Source organism: Cervus elaphus, chromosome 22, assembly GCF_910594005.1.
Source record: "Cervus elaphus chromosome 22, mCerEla1.1, whole genome shotgun sequence".
Lineage (NCBI taxonomy): Eukaryota > Metazoa > Chordata > Mammalia > Artiodactyla > Cervidae > Cervus > Cervus elaphus.
The window spans coordinates 11,635,874-11,651,697 of record NC_057836.1 but is presented as its reverse complement, the minus strand read 5'-3'; the positions used below and the strand labels follow the sequence as shown (position 1 = coordinate 11,651,697).

Here is a 15,824-nt window from a genome sequence, read left to right as displayed (position 1 = left end):
CCTTCTCCTCCTGGCTTTCATCTTTCCAAGCATCAGGGACTTTTCCAATGAGTCAGTTCTTCCCATCAGGTGGCCAGAATACTGGAGTTTCAGCTTCAGCATCAGTCCTTCCAATGAATATTCAGGACTGATTTCCTTTAGGATGGACTAGTTGGATCTCTTTGCAGTTCAAGAGACTCTCAAGAGTCTTCTCCAACATCACAGTTCAAAAGCATCAATTCTTCGGCACTCAGCTTTTTTTATAGTCCAACTATCATATCCACACATGACTACTGGAAAAACCATAGCTTTGACTAGATAGACTTTTGTTGGCAAAGTAATGTCTCTGCTTTTTAATATGCTGTCTAGGTTGGTCATAGCTTTTCTTCCAAGGAGCAAGCGTCTTTTAATTTCATGGCTGCAGTCACCATCTGCAGTGATTTTGGAGCCCAAGAAAATAGTCTCTCACTACTTGCATTGTTTCCCCATCTATTTCCCATGAAGTGATGGGACTGGATGCCAAGATCTTAGTTTTCTGAATGTTGAGTTTTAAGCCAACTTTTTCACTTTTATCAAGAGGCTCTTTAGTTTTTCTTCACTTTCTGCATATCTGAGGTTATTGATATTTCTCCCGGCAATCTTTGATTCCAGCTTGTGCTTCATCCAGCCCAGCATTTCACATGATGTACTCTGCATATAAGTTAAATAAGCAGGGTGACAATATATAGCCTTGATGTACTCCTTTCCCAATTTGGAACCAGCCTGTTATTCTTTGTCCAGTTCTAACTGTTGCTTCTTGACCTGCATATAGATTTCTCAGGACACAGGTCAGGTGGTCTGGTGTTCCCATCTCTTTAAGAATTTTCCACAGTTTGGTTGTGATCCACACAGTCAAAGACTTTGGCGTAGTCAATAAAGCAGAAGTAGATGTTTTTCTGGAACTCTCCTGCTTTTTTGATGATCCAGCGGATGCTGGCAACTTGATTTCTGGTTCCTCTGTCTTTTCTAAATCCAGCTTGAACATCTGTAAGTTCACGGTTCACGTATTGCTGAAGCCTGGCTTGGAGAATTTTGAGCATTACTTTGCTAGCGTGTGAGATGAGTGCAATTGTGCGGTGGTTTGAACATTCTTTGGCATTCTGTTTCTTTGGGATTGGAATGAAAACTGACCTCTCCCAGTCCTGTGGCCACTGCTGAGTTTTCCAAATTTGCTGGCATATTGAGTGCAGCACTTTCACAGCATCATCTTTTAGGATTTGAAATAGCTCAACTGGAATTTCATCACCTCCACTAGCTTTGTTCATAGTAATGCTTCCTAAGGCCCACTTCACTTTGCAGTCCAGGATGTCTGGCTCTAGGTGAGTGATCACACCATTGTGATTATCTGGGTCATGAAGATCTTTTTTGTATAGTTCTGTGTATTCTTGCCACCTCTTTTTAATATCTTCTGCTTCTGTTAGGTCTATACCATTTCTGTCCTTTACTGTGCCCATCTTTGCATGAAATGTTCCCTTGGTATCTCTAATTTTCTTGAAGAGATCTCTAGTCTTTCCCATTCTATTATTTTCCTCTATTTCTTTGCATTGATCACTGAGGAAGGCTTTCTTATCTCTCCTTGATATTCTTTGGAACTCTGCATTCAAATGGGTATATCTTTCCTTTTCTCCTTTGCCTTTAGCTTCTCTTTTCTCAGCTATTTTTTTTCCATTTATTTTTATTAGTTGGAGGCTAATTACTTTACAATATTGTAGTGGTTTTTGTTATACATTGACATGAATCAGCCATGGATCAGCTATTTGTAAGACCTCCTCAGACAACCATTTTGCCTTTTTGCATTTCTTTTTCTTGGGTCTTGATCACTGCCTCTTGTACAATGTCACTAACCTCCATCTATAGTTCTTCAGGCACACTGTCTATCAGATCTAACCTCTTGAATCTTTTAGTCTCTTCCACTGTATAATTGTAAGGGATTTGACTTAGGTCATACCTGAATGGTCTAGTGGTTTTCCCTACTTTGTTCAATTTAAGTCTGAATTTGGCAATAAGGAGTCCATGATCTGAGCCACAGTCAGCTCCCGGTCTTGTTTTTGCTGACTGTATAGACCTTCTCCATCTTAGGTTGCAAAGAATATAATCAATCTTTGATTTTGGTACTGACCATCTGGTGATGGCCATATATAGAGTCTTCTGTTGTGTTGTTGGAAGAGCGTGTTTGCTATGATCAATGCGTTCTCTTGGCAAAACTCTGTTAGCCTTTGACCTGCTTCGTTTTGTGCTCCAAGGCCAGATTTGCCTGTTACTCCAGGCTCAGAGGGTAAAGCGTCTGCCTGCAATGTGGGAGACCTGGGTTTGATCCCTGGGTCAGGAAGACCCCCTGGAGAAGGAAATGGCAATCCCTCCAGTACTCTTGCCTGGAAAATCCCATGGACAGAGAAGCCTGGTGGGCTACAGTCCATGGGATCGAAAAGAGTCGGACACGACTGAGCGACTACAATTTTCCAGGTATCTCTTGACTTCCTGCTTTTGCATTCCAGTCCCCTATAATGAAAAGGACATCTTTTTTGGGTGTTAGTTCTAGAAGGTCTTGTAGATCTTCATAGAACCGTTCAACTTCAGCTTCTTCAGCGTTATTGGTTGAGGCATAGACTTGAGTTGCTGTGATCTTGAATGGTTTGCCTTGGAAACAAACAGATCATTCTGTTGTTTTTCAGATTGCATCCAAGTACTGCATTTCGGACTTTTTTGTTGACTACGATGGCTACTCCATTTCTTCTAAGGGATTATTGCCCACAGTAGTAGATATAATGGTCATCTGAGTTAAATTCACCCATTCCAGTCCATTTTAGTTTGCTGATTCCTAAAATGTCGATGTTCACTCTTGCCATCTCCTGTTTGACCACTTCCAAATTGCCTTGATTCATGGACCTAATATTCCAGGTTCCTATGCAATACTGCTCTTTACAGCATTGGACCTTGCTTCCATCACCAGTCACACCCACAGCTGGGTGCTGTTTTTGCTTTGGCTCTCTTCATTCTTTCTGGAGTTATTTCTCCACTGATCTCCCTTTCTCCACTAAATCTTCTAGTTGAACATCAATACTTTCTTTAATTTCATAGCTAAGTCAGAGCTATATCCAGAGGACAAATCTTCCTTTTTGCCTTAAACCACAAAACAGTCTTAAATACAGAACAGTCCACTGATTATTTAATTTTTTTATTGCAGTATAGTTGACCTATAAAATTGTACTAGCTTTAGGTGTTCAGAAAAGTGGTTCAGTTATACGTGTGCACAGATGTTCTTCAAAACAGGCCACTTCTGAAGACTCGGCATGTAGCCCCACAGCCCTTGGCCCCCGTGGTCCAGCCACTCCCCGCACCTCACCTGCCCTCCAACCAAGTCTAATGGAGGAGGAAGCTCAAGGTCACGGTGCGGCTACTTCATAGCAGATTCACAGGCATTTGCTTCTTCAGGGAGAAAACATAAAATACTGTCCAAAACAAGTTTTTCAAATTACTCTATTAACTTCATGTAAAAAGTCATTTGTAGTGCTGCCAGGCTTTGTTTTATCAATATCACCTTCCTCCAGCTCAAAGCATTTCCTCTCTCACTTTCCGGGATTATCACACGTGTCAGAGGTTTGGAGTTGCAGAGGCCTTAGCGCTCAGTCAGTGTAAGACTCAATCAGAGCTCCTGGGATGTGCCCAACATCCAGCACTCTGTCGTCCTGAAGACTTGTGGTCACTGGAGATCCACGCTCTCACAGCAAGACTCCTGAGAAAGGGCAGTGTTTCCACGCCCACCTTCCCATACCCAGGCCCGGGCCGCTTCTGATGCCCACACTCTGTGTGTCGGAAGAGTGGGTGACACAGACGTGAGCAGACCTGCCCCACTTGGGGGCTCTCAGCGCAGGTACCCCCGGTGGGTGGGTCAGAAGCCACATGAGGGACAGAGAACACGTGGAGAGAGCCTTCAAAGATGTCCTCTGCTGATGGATGAGCAGAGGGAGAAGCGGCTCCCCCAGAGGCGGCGAGGCTGGACTGCCCAGGTCACATGGTGGGTGCCCCGGAGCGGCCCAGGTGTCACACCTGGGCAGTGAGAAGGCGAGAAGGATACGGAGCAAGGACAGTGTGACTGTGCAGGTGCTTCTGGACACGACCTGGCTGGTGACGGCAGGAAGAAGAGCGTCTTCTGTTACTTATCTCTCAGCTGAGCGATGAACACTATGCACATGATGTGTTTTTGTTGCTGTTTTTCAGTTGCTAAGTCACATCCAACTCTTTGCGACCCTGTAGACCGTAGCCCTCCATGGGATTCTCCAGGCAAGAACACTGGAGTGGGTTCCATTTCCTCCTCCAGGGGATCTTCCTGACCCAGGAATCGAACCTGCATCTCTTGCATTGGCAGGTGGATTCTTTACCACAGAGCCACCAGGGAAGCCCCTGGGGCTGCGTTTTAATCCACTTAAAAGCAAACAGTCTTCAGTCTACTAAAAGTCAACAAAGATGGCATTTCTCATACAGTTCTGTTTGGCAGAAGGAATGGCACCAAGTCTGCCTCAGCGGGCAGGTCCCCAGCTGGAATCGGAGTCTGCGTCACCGTGGGGATGGGACTCACCTTCGTGTACTCGTCTTTGGCCTTGGTCAGCATCCGCAAGATGTCGGCCTCCTTGCCCTCTCCTGAGCCAAGGCTCACAGGTGAGGCCCCGGCTCCCGCTCCGTGGTGGGCTTTCAGCTGTTCGTACTGAGTGAGGCTAGAAAAATAGAGGGGAGATCCACACCAGAAAAGACAGCTCAACACAACCAGCCAGTTCTCACCCAGTTGTTTTTATCTTGCTACAGTCATATTAGAAAAAAGACTGCTGGAACTGATGGGAGAGACATGGGAGTCGAGATCCCAAGCTCACTGACCACAGGACTGCATCTGGAGGGGGGTGGCCTCCACCCTGCCCAGTGTCCTGTGGCAGCTGTCACCCAGCCAGGGCAGGGTTGAGGGGCTGGGACAGAGGCCAGGTGGCCCTGCAAGGCTGAAAGTATTCTCTATTGGGTCCTTCTCAGAAAAAGTCTGTGACTCCTTATTGTGAGCGTTTGGAGGGACCCCTGAACTGCTGGGGAACCCAATTCAGGGTTCTCAACCTGGAGACTGGGTTCCCAACACGGCAGATCCAGTCTCCCCCTTCTTCCAAAGTGCCTGGGAGTTGAAGCACAGCTGAGCCCAGCCCCTGTGTCCCGGGTGGTTTAGAAGCACAGCGAAGGTCCCACCCCAGAAGAGGGGGCGTGAAAACACAGCACTGGGAAGCACCTTCTGTTCTCCTGAAAACCTTGCAGAGGGGAGGCCAGACCGCTTCCCCGCTGGCATGGGGACACGTCTCCCTCCTATAGGAGGGCTCTGACCATAGCTCACACTTCCCCATCACTGCCATGAAGTTTGCGGGGAAAGAAAGCTGCGTGTTCGCTGAGGCTCAACTCAGGATGGGTGGGGAGTCCACATGCATTGCACTTGGCTAATTGCTCGTCACCAAGCAGGTCCTGCCCCAGCTGCTGAGGAATCGCCACAGAACCTGAGTGTCTTCACACGGCCTCCCGGCTGGGGGACACGATACCTTTTAATCTATATGAAGCCCTGCTATTATTATCCACCGCACAGTTTACAATCACAGGAATGTTCTAGGAACTAGCTGTTACGGTGGTAAATACCAGTTTGAACACACTTAATCACCATCTGCAGCCTGAGCTGCTTACCTAAAATTAGCTCTCACCAGCTCGGCTTTTTAGAAATCAGTCTTATCCATAAAAAAGTGCTCCCCACAGCCCACATTTCAGGGCCACTTTTGAGCCATACATCAACAGGAACCAGCCACAGGTTTGCATGTGGCCCCCCTTCTTGAGCCTCCCTCCCACCTTCCACCCCCAGTTCTCACAGGGCACTGGCTTGAGGTCCCTGAGCCATACAAGCAAATGCCCACTGGCCGTCTACTTTACAGATGGTAGTATATATGCTTCCCTGCTACTTTGGCCATTTCATTGACCTAGGATTTAAAACTGACAAACGGTTGGTTCTGTTGCAGATGGAGCTGCTCACTTGAGCCTGTGTGGGAGGCAGCTGGATTCCATGTATGGCTGAGCCCAGTCCCGGCCCAGGGTCATGGCATGCAGGAAGCTCACTCGCTCCCAAGCTCTGAACCAGCCACAGGAATGCAGGGAAATAACTCCCTTCCCGTGAGTGGCCCTGCGGCTCGAGAACCTCAGAGGGTTGATAGACCTGGGAGTCTATAGATAGAGCGTGCTGATAGAGCGTGCTGACCTGGGAGTCCTCTCAGGTCATCAGGGGAGCAAGAGCGGGACCAGGAGACAGTCATGTAAGTACCCCCCAGCCTCATGCCGACCGGCACCAGTCAACAAGGCCTCGCAAGATTAATAGAAAAAAGACTAGGAACACAAAAGAGAGAGAGAGAGTCCATCTGCTGATCACTAAACTAGTATTAGCTCAGATATTTCTGAAGATATTGAAAACAAAGACTCAGCAAAGCCCTCGAAGAGTTACATGGGAGGGGGGTTCAAGACCCACAGGCAGATGGAGGGGAGTCCTTGGGGCAGGAGGGCACGGGGACCCCAGAGGAGGTGGGGCAGCCTTTCAGAAACACTCTGAATGCTCTCCTCACTGAGATATACCAATAGCTTTTCAGAGGAAAAAGCTGCTAATTTATAAACGAGGATGGTATTAAGGAAAACTGTTATCCAGAAAAACTGATATTACAGATCACATGCACAGTAAAAAAAAGAAGAGGACTACCCTACACAATAAATCTTACCATGTGGAAGCGTGAGACATTGTCATTTACGCTTATTTTTCATCTGGTGAGTAATGGTGAAGGTGTTCCTAAGCACGGTGAAGGGGCTGCTGTCAGAGACGGGCTCTGTTTACCCCGTGGTGCAGTCCCACACACTCAGAAACATAGAACACATCCCACAGCACTTACTTCTTCATAAGCTCTGCAATTCTTTGGCACTCTTCCTTGTCATAAAACCAAATTCCATAGATGGACACTGCAAGAAACACAGAGGACCAGTGAATCAGTGTCTTCAAGAAGGGGAAACAAATCCCCTTTCCACCATGAGGGGAGTACATACTCGTAGAATAAATGAACTAGTCGCTGGAGTCGAAGCTTGAAAACCTTGAGCTGGGGCTTTTTAAGCCCAAAGAGAAGGTATGCACACACACATGCATGCAGAGACACACACTGAAGTGTCCTGTCCTTACAAATACAGCACCTGGACACGACAGGCACGTGGCGAATGCTTAGACGGATGAGCAGACTGAAGACGAGCCCCAACTCTCTACCCTTCGGCTCTGCAGCGTCACTGCCTCACATGCCTTCACACACGATCACACACGATCACACAGAACTCTCACACAAACAACACGTTCACACATACACATTCTCACATACACATGCTCACACAGAGCTCTCACTCACACATACAAACACATTCACACACACTCACCACACACACATTCTCACATACACACGCTCACAGAGAACGCTCACGTACACAAACACGTTCACACACACTCCCCACACACATACATTCTCACATACACACGCTCAGAGAACGCTCATGCACACAAACACGTTCACACACACACACACCACACACACAATTCTCATATACACATGCTCATAGAGAACACTCACGCACACAAACATGTTCACACACACTCACTCACCACACACACACAATTCCCATATACACATGCTCACACAGAGCTCTCACACATACAAACACGTTCACACACACTTGCCACACACACACCTTCTCACATACACACAGAGAGAACGCTCATGAACACAAACACGTTCACACACACACCACCTCACATACACATGCTTACAGAGAACGCTCACGCACACAAACATGTTCACACACACACTCACCACACACACACATTCTCACATACAGAGAGAACACTCACGCATACAAACACGTTCACACACACACAAATCTCATATACACACGCTCACACAGAGCTCTCACACATACAAACACATTCACACACACACACACACACACACACGCTCCATCTTCTATAACTGTTGGACACCTGACACACATATTAGGCCTGGAAGCTTCTCTCCCTTCTCCTTTTTCCCAGAAAGGTATTATTAACTGAAAGATTGGTTTTGGAGGCCTTAAGTGAGAATACAGTGCTGGGAAAATAAAATTCAGTAATGAATCTGCAACTCCTAAGTGTCTGCACAGAATATTTACAACTTTTGAAAGACTAGATACAACCATGACTTAATGATTTAGTGATCAAAGAACAATGTGGCATAATACAGTTGCTATTGATTCAGTTAATTTTCAAGTAAGTCGCATATATTAGTATGTACAATCTATGTCATTTTTATAGTAAAGGCCAAACAGGTCCAAAGGCTCCCCAGGCGGCTCAGCAGTAAAAAATCCACTTGCCAGTGCAGGAGATGTGGGAGACTCGGGTTCAGTCCCTGGATCAGGAAGATCTCCTGGAGGAGGAAATGGCAACCCGCTCCAGTATTCTTGCCTGGAGAATCCCATGGACAGAGGAGCCTGGCAGGCTACAGTCCATGGGGTCTCAAAAGAGTTGGACACTAGTTAGCAACTCAACAACGACACAAACAGGTCTAAAATAAGTTTATAAAGATCTAGTCGAGGATCTGGTAATATTAATCACACCAATAACACATTAACTACATACACACTTAAAAAATCTTCACTGAAAACAGCTGCTAAGTTACAACAGGGCAATGAGAGTCAACAAAATATACTTAAAAAAATACTTTTCTTAATTTAAATTTCCAAAGTATTTAATTACATGGGTATTATTTGGTCATTAAAACATTTGTGATATTTTAATCACTGCCCCTGTCCCACCCCAACTCACCTACCAGTGGCCCTGTGGGTCTTTCTCTTTCTTGTCGGTAAAGACTCAGCGAAAGGTACAGGAAGTGTTGTTTTAGTGCTGTGTTAAGCAGATGTCTTTAAAAGGACTCTATAAATCTGACCCCTATAAATGGGGGTAATTTTTGTGGTCCGTGCACCAGGAATCTTTATCTTACCTGTGAGTGCAGGGGCGGGGCAAATGGAAGAAAAAACCCAGCTTTCTCTTGATCGGACCACTGCGCGTTCTTTGAAATACACACACATACTGCTCTCTGATACATGGACACTCTGGAAAAAGAGTCTGAGTTTTGAAGCCTACGCGCTGAGAGCCTTGGTAGCCAAAAGAAAGTCTTTCGCCCCAAGATCATTAAGTGAGTCTCTCAGGACTTGACTCTGGACTCTTCCTGGCCCATGGACACTGATCCCCGGTGCTAGCTGTCCGTACAGAGTCCCACAGGCCAACCCATCGCCGTGTGCTCCCCTGAGCGAGAGTGGATTGGACCACCGACACTACGATCACAGCGACTGAGAAACCTGAAGGCGTTGCGTAAAACACGCAACGAGGCTTCAGTCCTCGTTACAAACCCAGGATCCTGCTCTGTTCTCTGGTTACAGTGAAAACTTCCTCTCCGTGGAGATGGAATTTTCCAAAACTACCAAAGGAGGAAAGTGGTAGCAGCAGAGAAAAACACACCAAGGAAGTGGAAGCCCGGTAGCCAGGAAACAGCAGCCATTTATGTCTCGTCAGGAGAACATGAAAGTAGAAATATATCAGTTGCCATTTTGGGGGGGGATGTTACACACTTGTGACACTTAAGGAACCAGGTTCTCATAAGGATCGGATGCCAAGCAAACCATTGACATAAATGGAAAAGCGGTCTATGTTATTACTATGAGAAACCCGAAATGCAGACGGAGGGGAAGATATCCGTGGGAACATGTTTCAGATGCTGATGGGGGAACGGAGAGGGGGCCAGGCCTGAAGCGATGGAGGGACACCGTAGAGGTTTCCTGAGGACCCGACTGACCGCTTATCTCTAAAGCAGCATGGCTTTAAGATTATAAGGGGGTCATATTGAAACAACTCTTTTCATCCCAGTTAATGTGCTATTTGAATGTACAGCTTAAAACAGTCGAGGAGGAAAAACAGATTTACCAAGTCCTCGCTCCCGAGAGAGAGCATGAGATAACACACAGAACTGGGCCTAACTTTCTTCTCCTTAAAATAGTTTCCCAGCCTGGGCCACATTCCACGGGAGCCCCCGCCTCTCGGGCCCGCGTTCCCAGCTGGGCAGGCCTATCGCTGTCCTGTGTCCCAGCGGCTGGTGGTGACCCACGCAAACCAGAGCCTGTCACCAGCCGGGAGGTGCCGAGCTGATGGGCTGATAGATCCATCACATCTCGCGTCCCTTCTTCCCGGGCGGCCACAGGACGAGGCCAGCCTGGGGTGGGCAGTGGGCGCCACAGGGAGGAAAGAAGACAAGCTGAACAGGACCGAGGGAGAAGGTGTACTCCTGGCATTCTCAGACTTGGGAGTGGTCGCTGCAGCCTAGCTCGAGCCTGGGACACGGGGTGCTAAGCGGTCAGCAGGAGATGCTCTGAGCGCTCCGGGGCCCCAGACCCACCATGCTGCGAGCCTTCTTCCCCCACTCCACGCCCGGGTACCAGCCGCTGCCCCGCCGCCCCGCCGACACCCAGGCGGGCTCCAGGGGTACGCTGGTGCATGAGGCTCAGCTCAGCTGCTCCTATGTCTCTCCTGGAGGTAAGAGACTCCAAGGTGGGGGGAGGACTAGGAAGATCCTGTTGATATTCACTCTAAACCAGTTAATGATGCCCAGGATGGGCCCCCCCATGCCATGAACACATTTTGGGTGCAGTCTTCTTCCTGTTGATGAATGCAGGCCTTTAACAACACAGCTGTGAAATTCTGCCTAAAAACTGCCTTGGCCTGGTTTATGTCATGCTTTGGGGATTCTTGGTTGAAAAGAGAAATGTTTGAGGCAGCAGGCAAGTTATCACCACTGGGACCTGTCTGTTAAAATGCCATCTATTTACGCCTTCTATTTTCCTTCTAATTCTGCAAGAAAGATGAGCAAAGCAGAATTTCTGTATTAGATTTCACATCTGAATGTTGAGGGTACAACAGACAGGAGAGAGAACAAGCTGATGGGATCTGATGGTGGTGTTTTCTTCTTTTTAAATTTCTCCAGCAGAAAAGTCTAAAGTTGATATTTGAAGAGGCTGGTTGAAAGGGTCGCAGAGGGAAAAGCAGATGTCCTTGAGCGCACCTGCATTAGGGGACCTCCGATCCTCATTAGCATGGTGCGTGAGGTTATTCTGCAACCTCCCTGGGGATTAACTCATCTAGTTTATGTTTTAACAAATATTTCTCTAAATCGCTTCTTTGAAGACATTTGTCATTTGTTTCATAGTTGGCCTCAAAAATCTTTCAACTCCAAATCATGAAGGTGGTTTGTGATCTTTTAGCAATATTCATGCTAATGTGTGCAACTTTAAAATACAAGCCGTATTTCCATATGGTTACTCAGTAGGTAAGCTGGAACTGCGACGGTGACGTCTGGGAAGGCAGGATAGGACGTCGGATGTGGTACTGCTCCCGCCCCTCCCACCCCCTCTCATTCCCTTTCAAAGTAATCTCACAAATTTGTCTCAAAAGGATAGGTCAGTAGGCAGGAAAGAAGGCATTTAAGTCCTCTCTTTGCACTGGGAAAAGCCATGGAAACCAGGGAGTGTGAATTACACAAACCTCTTCTGGGCACTTAAGGATAAGCCCAAAATCTTAAAATTCCTTCAAACCCCATTCCCTTCAGTAAGTCTTTCTCAAATGAGTGGAAGAATAATCCCAGTGGAAGGACCAAGAACATCTAATCACATACTTGGTGTAAACACTTGTTGTTGAGGCTTTGCTCGAATATAGAATTGCTTGATTTCTTGTCCTGATTTTCCCTTTATAGTTTTTGTAGCTGGACCCCAAAGATGGTGACTGATTACTGGCATTTGTTCCTAAGTGTGCGTGTGCGTGCACATGCACACATACACAGCTACTGTCCTTCCAAAAGACCAGAGGATAGTTAAACAGTCAGAAAGTGAGGGTCATGAACCGCCAGAGCTGCAGGTGGGTGCAGGTGGGCAGTTCACACGCCTGACACACTGGAGGGGGGGTAGACTCCCGCGGCCACAGTCCTGTTTCCGGTTCAATGTTTGCGTAAAATATGCCCCTCCTCCGGCTTTACAAACAAAATACATAGAGTATAAAAACAATGTTTATGTTTGAATGACTTGGAGACTTGGTTATAAGGGATGGGAATTCATCTTGTTTAAACTAAGGTTCATGTGAACTCTCACAAGGACCCAAGGGAGGGTGGAGGGAGGAAGGAGAAGGGGGTGCAGGAAGCGGGGTGTCTGAGGGCAGGGGTTGAGACGGGGGCTCTGTATTCACGGCTGGGTAACGGGCTGCATGGCTGCTTTGTGCTGACCGGCCCTTCCACCCCATTCGGACTCTGCACTAAAGACGCATTCCATCTGCATGCTCTTTAATGCCTGTAAAGTCACATTCTTTCATTCACCCTCTGCTTCAGCTCCACTGACCAAACCCGGACAGAACCTTCACTGGCCCCAAGAGTCCACATAGCACTGTTATCTTTGGCCCCTGGTCTGGTTCTTTTCACGTGACATGGTTTTATTGCACCTCACAAATCAGGGGTCCCATGATCTCCAAACACTGGAGGTTTCCAGTGGGTGAGAAGCAGCTTCTATTTTATGAGTGACTGACACACACACATTTTGGGAGAAACAGGAGAAAGCCTAGACAAATGCTGTGAAGTGAAAACAATCTTCCTCTTTCTAAATAACTTCCTTACAAAGTTAAGGCCATAAAAAATGACAAAGAATCAGCCTCTCGACTAAACTGGTACACTAATTTGGATCAAATTATATGGATTTCCCAACTGTAAATGAGAATTCAGTGTCTTCAGAGAAAAAGATGCGTTAATCTTCCAAAGGTTTCATTTCTAACAAATGCATGTTATGTCATTAGACCTTCCAAATCTCTACAGAGGTCTTTATGCTCCCCTAATGGGGAATCTGAGGTCTTGTCTCTGCCCTCAGGTTCATGAACAGTCACATGGAATCTTCTCAATTATATACTAACTTCCTAATTTTATTTATTTCAGGAAAAATTTGCTTTAGTCTGGGAGATTTAACAGAGTAAATAAACACAAAAATAAGAAGCAGAAATAGTCACGGGTGATAATAAATATAAATAGGAACAACTTCTTCTGTTTTGTTGGCCATTTAAATTTATAGTTTAATTCTGCCCATAAACTGGCTGATTAACCCCTAAATCTCCCAGAAGACAGGTATGGGCTCTCTGATGTGTCTTCCCTCCTGAGGCCTTGTCCTTCAAGACTCCTCGAGACTCCTGCTTCTTTGCTCCTATAGTTTCTCACAGATCCTTGGACTAAACAAAAAAAAGCCCATGTCATAAGTGTTTATTGCTGCCTCCACCGAATCACGAGCAGTGTGGTGTATCCAACAGTTTGTTGAGTTGAACTGAAATCCAAGACGTTAGATCTTGAACCATCATCTTCACGACAGGTGCCTCCATCCCGGCTTATACGTAGTAGTCTGGACATGGCAGGTCCTCCCCATGGCCGACCACACCTTCCCCAGGACTCAGAGCATGGGGCTCTCCTCCACCAACCCTCTCATGCTCCTGCCCTCAGTTTATTTTGCATCAAACACCTGGTCATCTTTGATCTTCTGCATAACTTATGCTGCTGGGCATTTGCCATCAGCTCCCTACAGCTGTGAATTCTCACAGCCCAACACTGCGTGGGCACCAATGTTCTCATCTCCTGTGTATTTATTATTACAACAAGGCTATCATACACCAGTCCCCCGATGGACTATCTGTCAGGCACCGGCAACTCTGAGCTCAAATAATGCAATTAATCTGCAGGTTTACAAGTGTTTCTCTTGGTGTACAAGCAACAGTGCTTTGGTGTCGTAGAAAACACAGATAGCATATTCCGGTCAAATCTGATGGTAGTATTCTGAAGCTTACATAGACAAGCACCTACATTATCTTAAAACCGTCAATTCTTTCCAAAACACACTGAAACTGTGTTATCCAGAGTGAATCTCGATATAGCAAAATAAGTCTTGTCTCATAGAATTATAGTTTGTGGGAAATATATGTTTAAGGCAAACATAAAACAGTATTTTTTACAGGTCAGAAACTTGCTTTGATGAAAAACAGACTTCCTCATGTTGAAATCAGATTACTGAATTAAGTGTTTACCAGTGATAGGAATAGCTTTGCTGAAATACACTAACCATAAAAATATATAATCAATGAAAAATTTCTAAGATTTCACACAGCAGTGGTTTAGTAATGGGGCCTCATGCCAGTTTGTGACTGAGGGAAAATAAGCTGGAGTTTCTGTACATCTTTCGTTTCAACCTTAATCTATAATTATGGAAATAGCAGACCCCACTTAACCCAGAGCCCTTTCGGTTATAAGCAGTTAAATTATGGTTTGGTGCCCTTGTTAAATTAGGGTCCTATGGTTGACATAGAGGATAATTCTAACACCAGTTCTTGCCTAAAATTTCCTTTCTCCAAAACCCATCAGGACATGAAAAAATTGTAATTTTTTCCTTCTGTGGGTTAAAAATAACATCCCAATAGCTTCAAATTGATTATCTGAGACTCCTTTCTAAGTGATTTTTGGACAAGAATAGACACAAACACTCGATGCAGCCGTCCTGAGTGATTGCCATGTGCAAAGCACTGTGTTAGGGGAAACCAAAAGACTCTTCGCTTGTTAATTTCAGAAAACATTTTAGAATCCAGTTACTCTCTGCCGAGATTCAGGATTCTAGCATGTCAGACTGGGCTTTCAAAAACAAATGATAAAATACAGTCATTGCCGAGCCGTAAGAGCAGCGCATAAATCCAGACGGCACTGCTACACAGATGTTTCTCGGTAAAGTCGAGGATGTTAAGTCTCTGTGGTTCAGATAAAATAAAAGTGACCTCTCTTTTTAAAAATATTTATTTATTTATTTGGCCACGCTGGGTTCTTAGTTGTGGCATGCAGGATCTTGCAGTTGCGGCATGTGGGATCCAGCTCCCTGACCAGGGCCCCCTGCATTGGGAGCGCGCGGTCTTAGCCACTGGGCCACCAGGGAAATCTCCCCAAAGTGACCTCTCTCTGACTCTCCTCTCAGGTCGAGTCTGTGCGTCACTCACACAGTGCTGTCACACGGGCGTCCTCGTCTACGCGTGCCAGACTGTTAAGTTCTGAGAGGAGAGTTTTTCCCTGAACTCTGTGTGAGGTCCTGTCTGCAGTGAGTCCCCTGGTCCCAAAGGATGAGGCGTGAAGTCCGCGTGGACTGGCTGGCCAGGCGAGAGGAGCACTGAGGACCCGCACAGAGTGTGTAACCCAGGGAGCCGCGGGTATCACAAGGCAACAGCGGAAACACGAGAACCCACAGTGAGGCTCTGCTGTCCGTCAGGCTTTTCAGAGCGGGCCAGTTCTTGAGATAACCTGTTCATGTGCTGAACACCGGCAAGAGAACAAAAAAGCAACTCTGGGTTTAAGGTTGGAGTGACAAGTGTCATCAGTCAGGTCCCCACAGATGTGCGCCCCTTAATCACGTATGAAAACACATTAGCTCCGGAGCTGTGGTTTGTAGGAAAGAGATCAATTTTTCAGTTAGAATGGCAGAGGAGGCTACAGACAATGAGTAAGATTAGTTGACCACAGTGTAAATTTAAAATTGCTTCTTTTTAAGAAGCACAGGCTGGGGGTGGGGGGTGGGGGAGAGTGTCCTTGAAGGCTGCCCTGGCCACTGCACTCATGCATAGCAATGAGCCCACTGATGGGACAGGGCACCTC

The 15,824-nt window shown here is 46.4% G+C and overlaps 2 protein-coding genes across 20 annotated transcripts in view; one reads left to right on the top strand and one right to left on the bottom strand.

The window, feature by feature from the left end:
* The window catches only part of DCP1B (decapping mRNA 1B), a 41,984-nt gene that overhangs the window by 8,990 nt on the left and 17,170 nt on the right, over window positions 1–15,824 (bottom strand). For all 4 annotated transcript variants that reach the window (XM_043882612.1, XM_043882615.1, XM_043882613.1 and 1 more), the window contains exons 4-5: window positions 6,957–7,023; window positions 4,595–4,730 (exon numbers count right to left, since the gene is read on the bottom strand). In XM_043882612.1, coding sequence (XP_043738547.1) covers window positions 4,595–4,730; window positions 6,957–7,023 — 203 coding nt within the window. The remainder of the gene's footprint in view (window positions 1–4,594; window positions 4,731–6,956; window positions 7,024–15,824) is intronic.
* CACNA1C (calcium voltage-gated channel subunit alpha1 C) overlaps window positions 10,311–15,824 on the top strand; it is a 449,377-nt gene continuing 443,863 nt past the window's right edge. For 8 of the 16 annotated variants that reach the window (XM_043882597.1, XM_043882599.1, XM_043882596.1 and 5 more), the window contains exon 1: window positions 10,312–10,660. In XM_043882597.1, the coding sequence (XP_043738532.1) occupies window positions 10,525–10,660 (136 nt within the window). In that variant the 5' untranslated portion in view covers window positions 10,312–10,524. Of the gene's footprint in view, window positions 10,661–15,824 lie in introns of all 16 variants that reach the window. The other 8 variants (XM_043882610.1, XM_043882609.1, XM_043882606.1 and 5 more) reach the window with 2 other exon arrangements.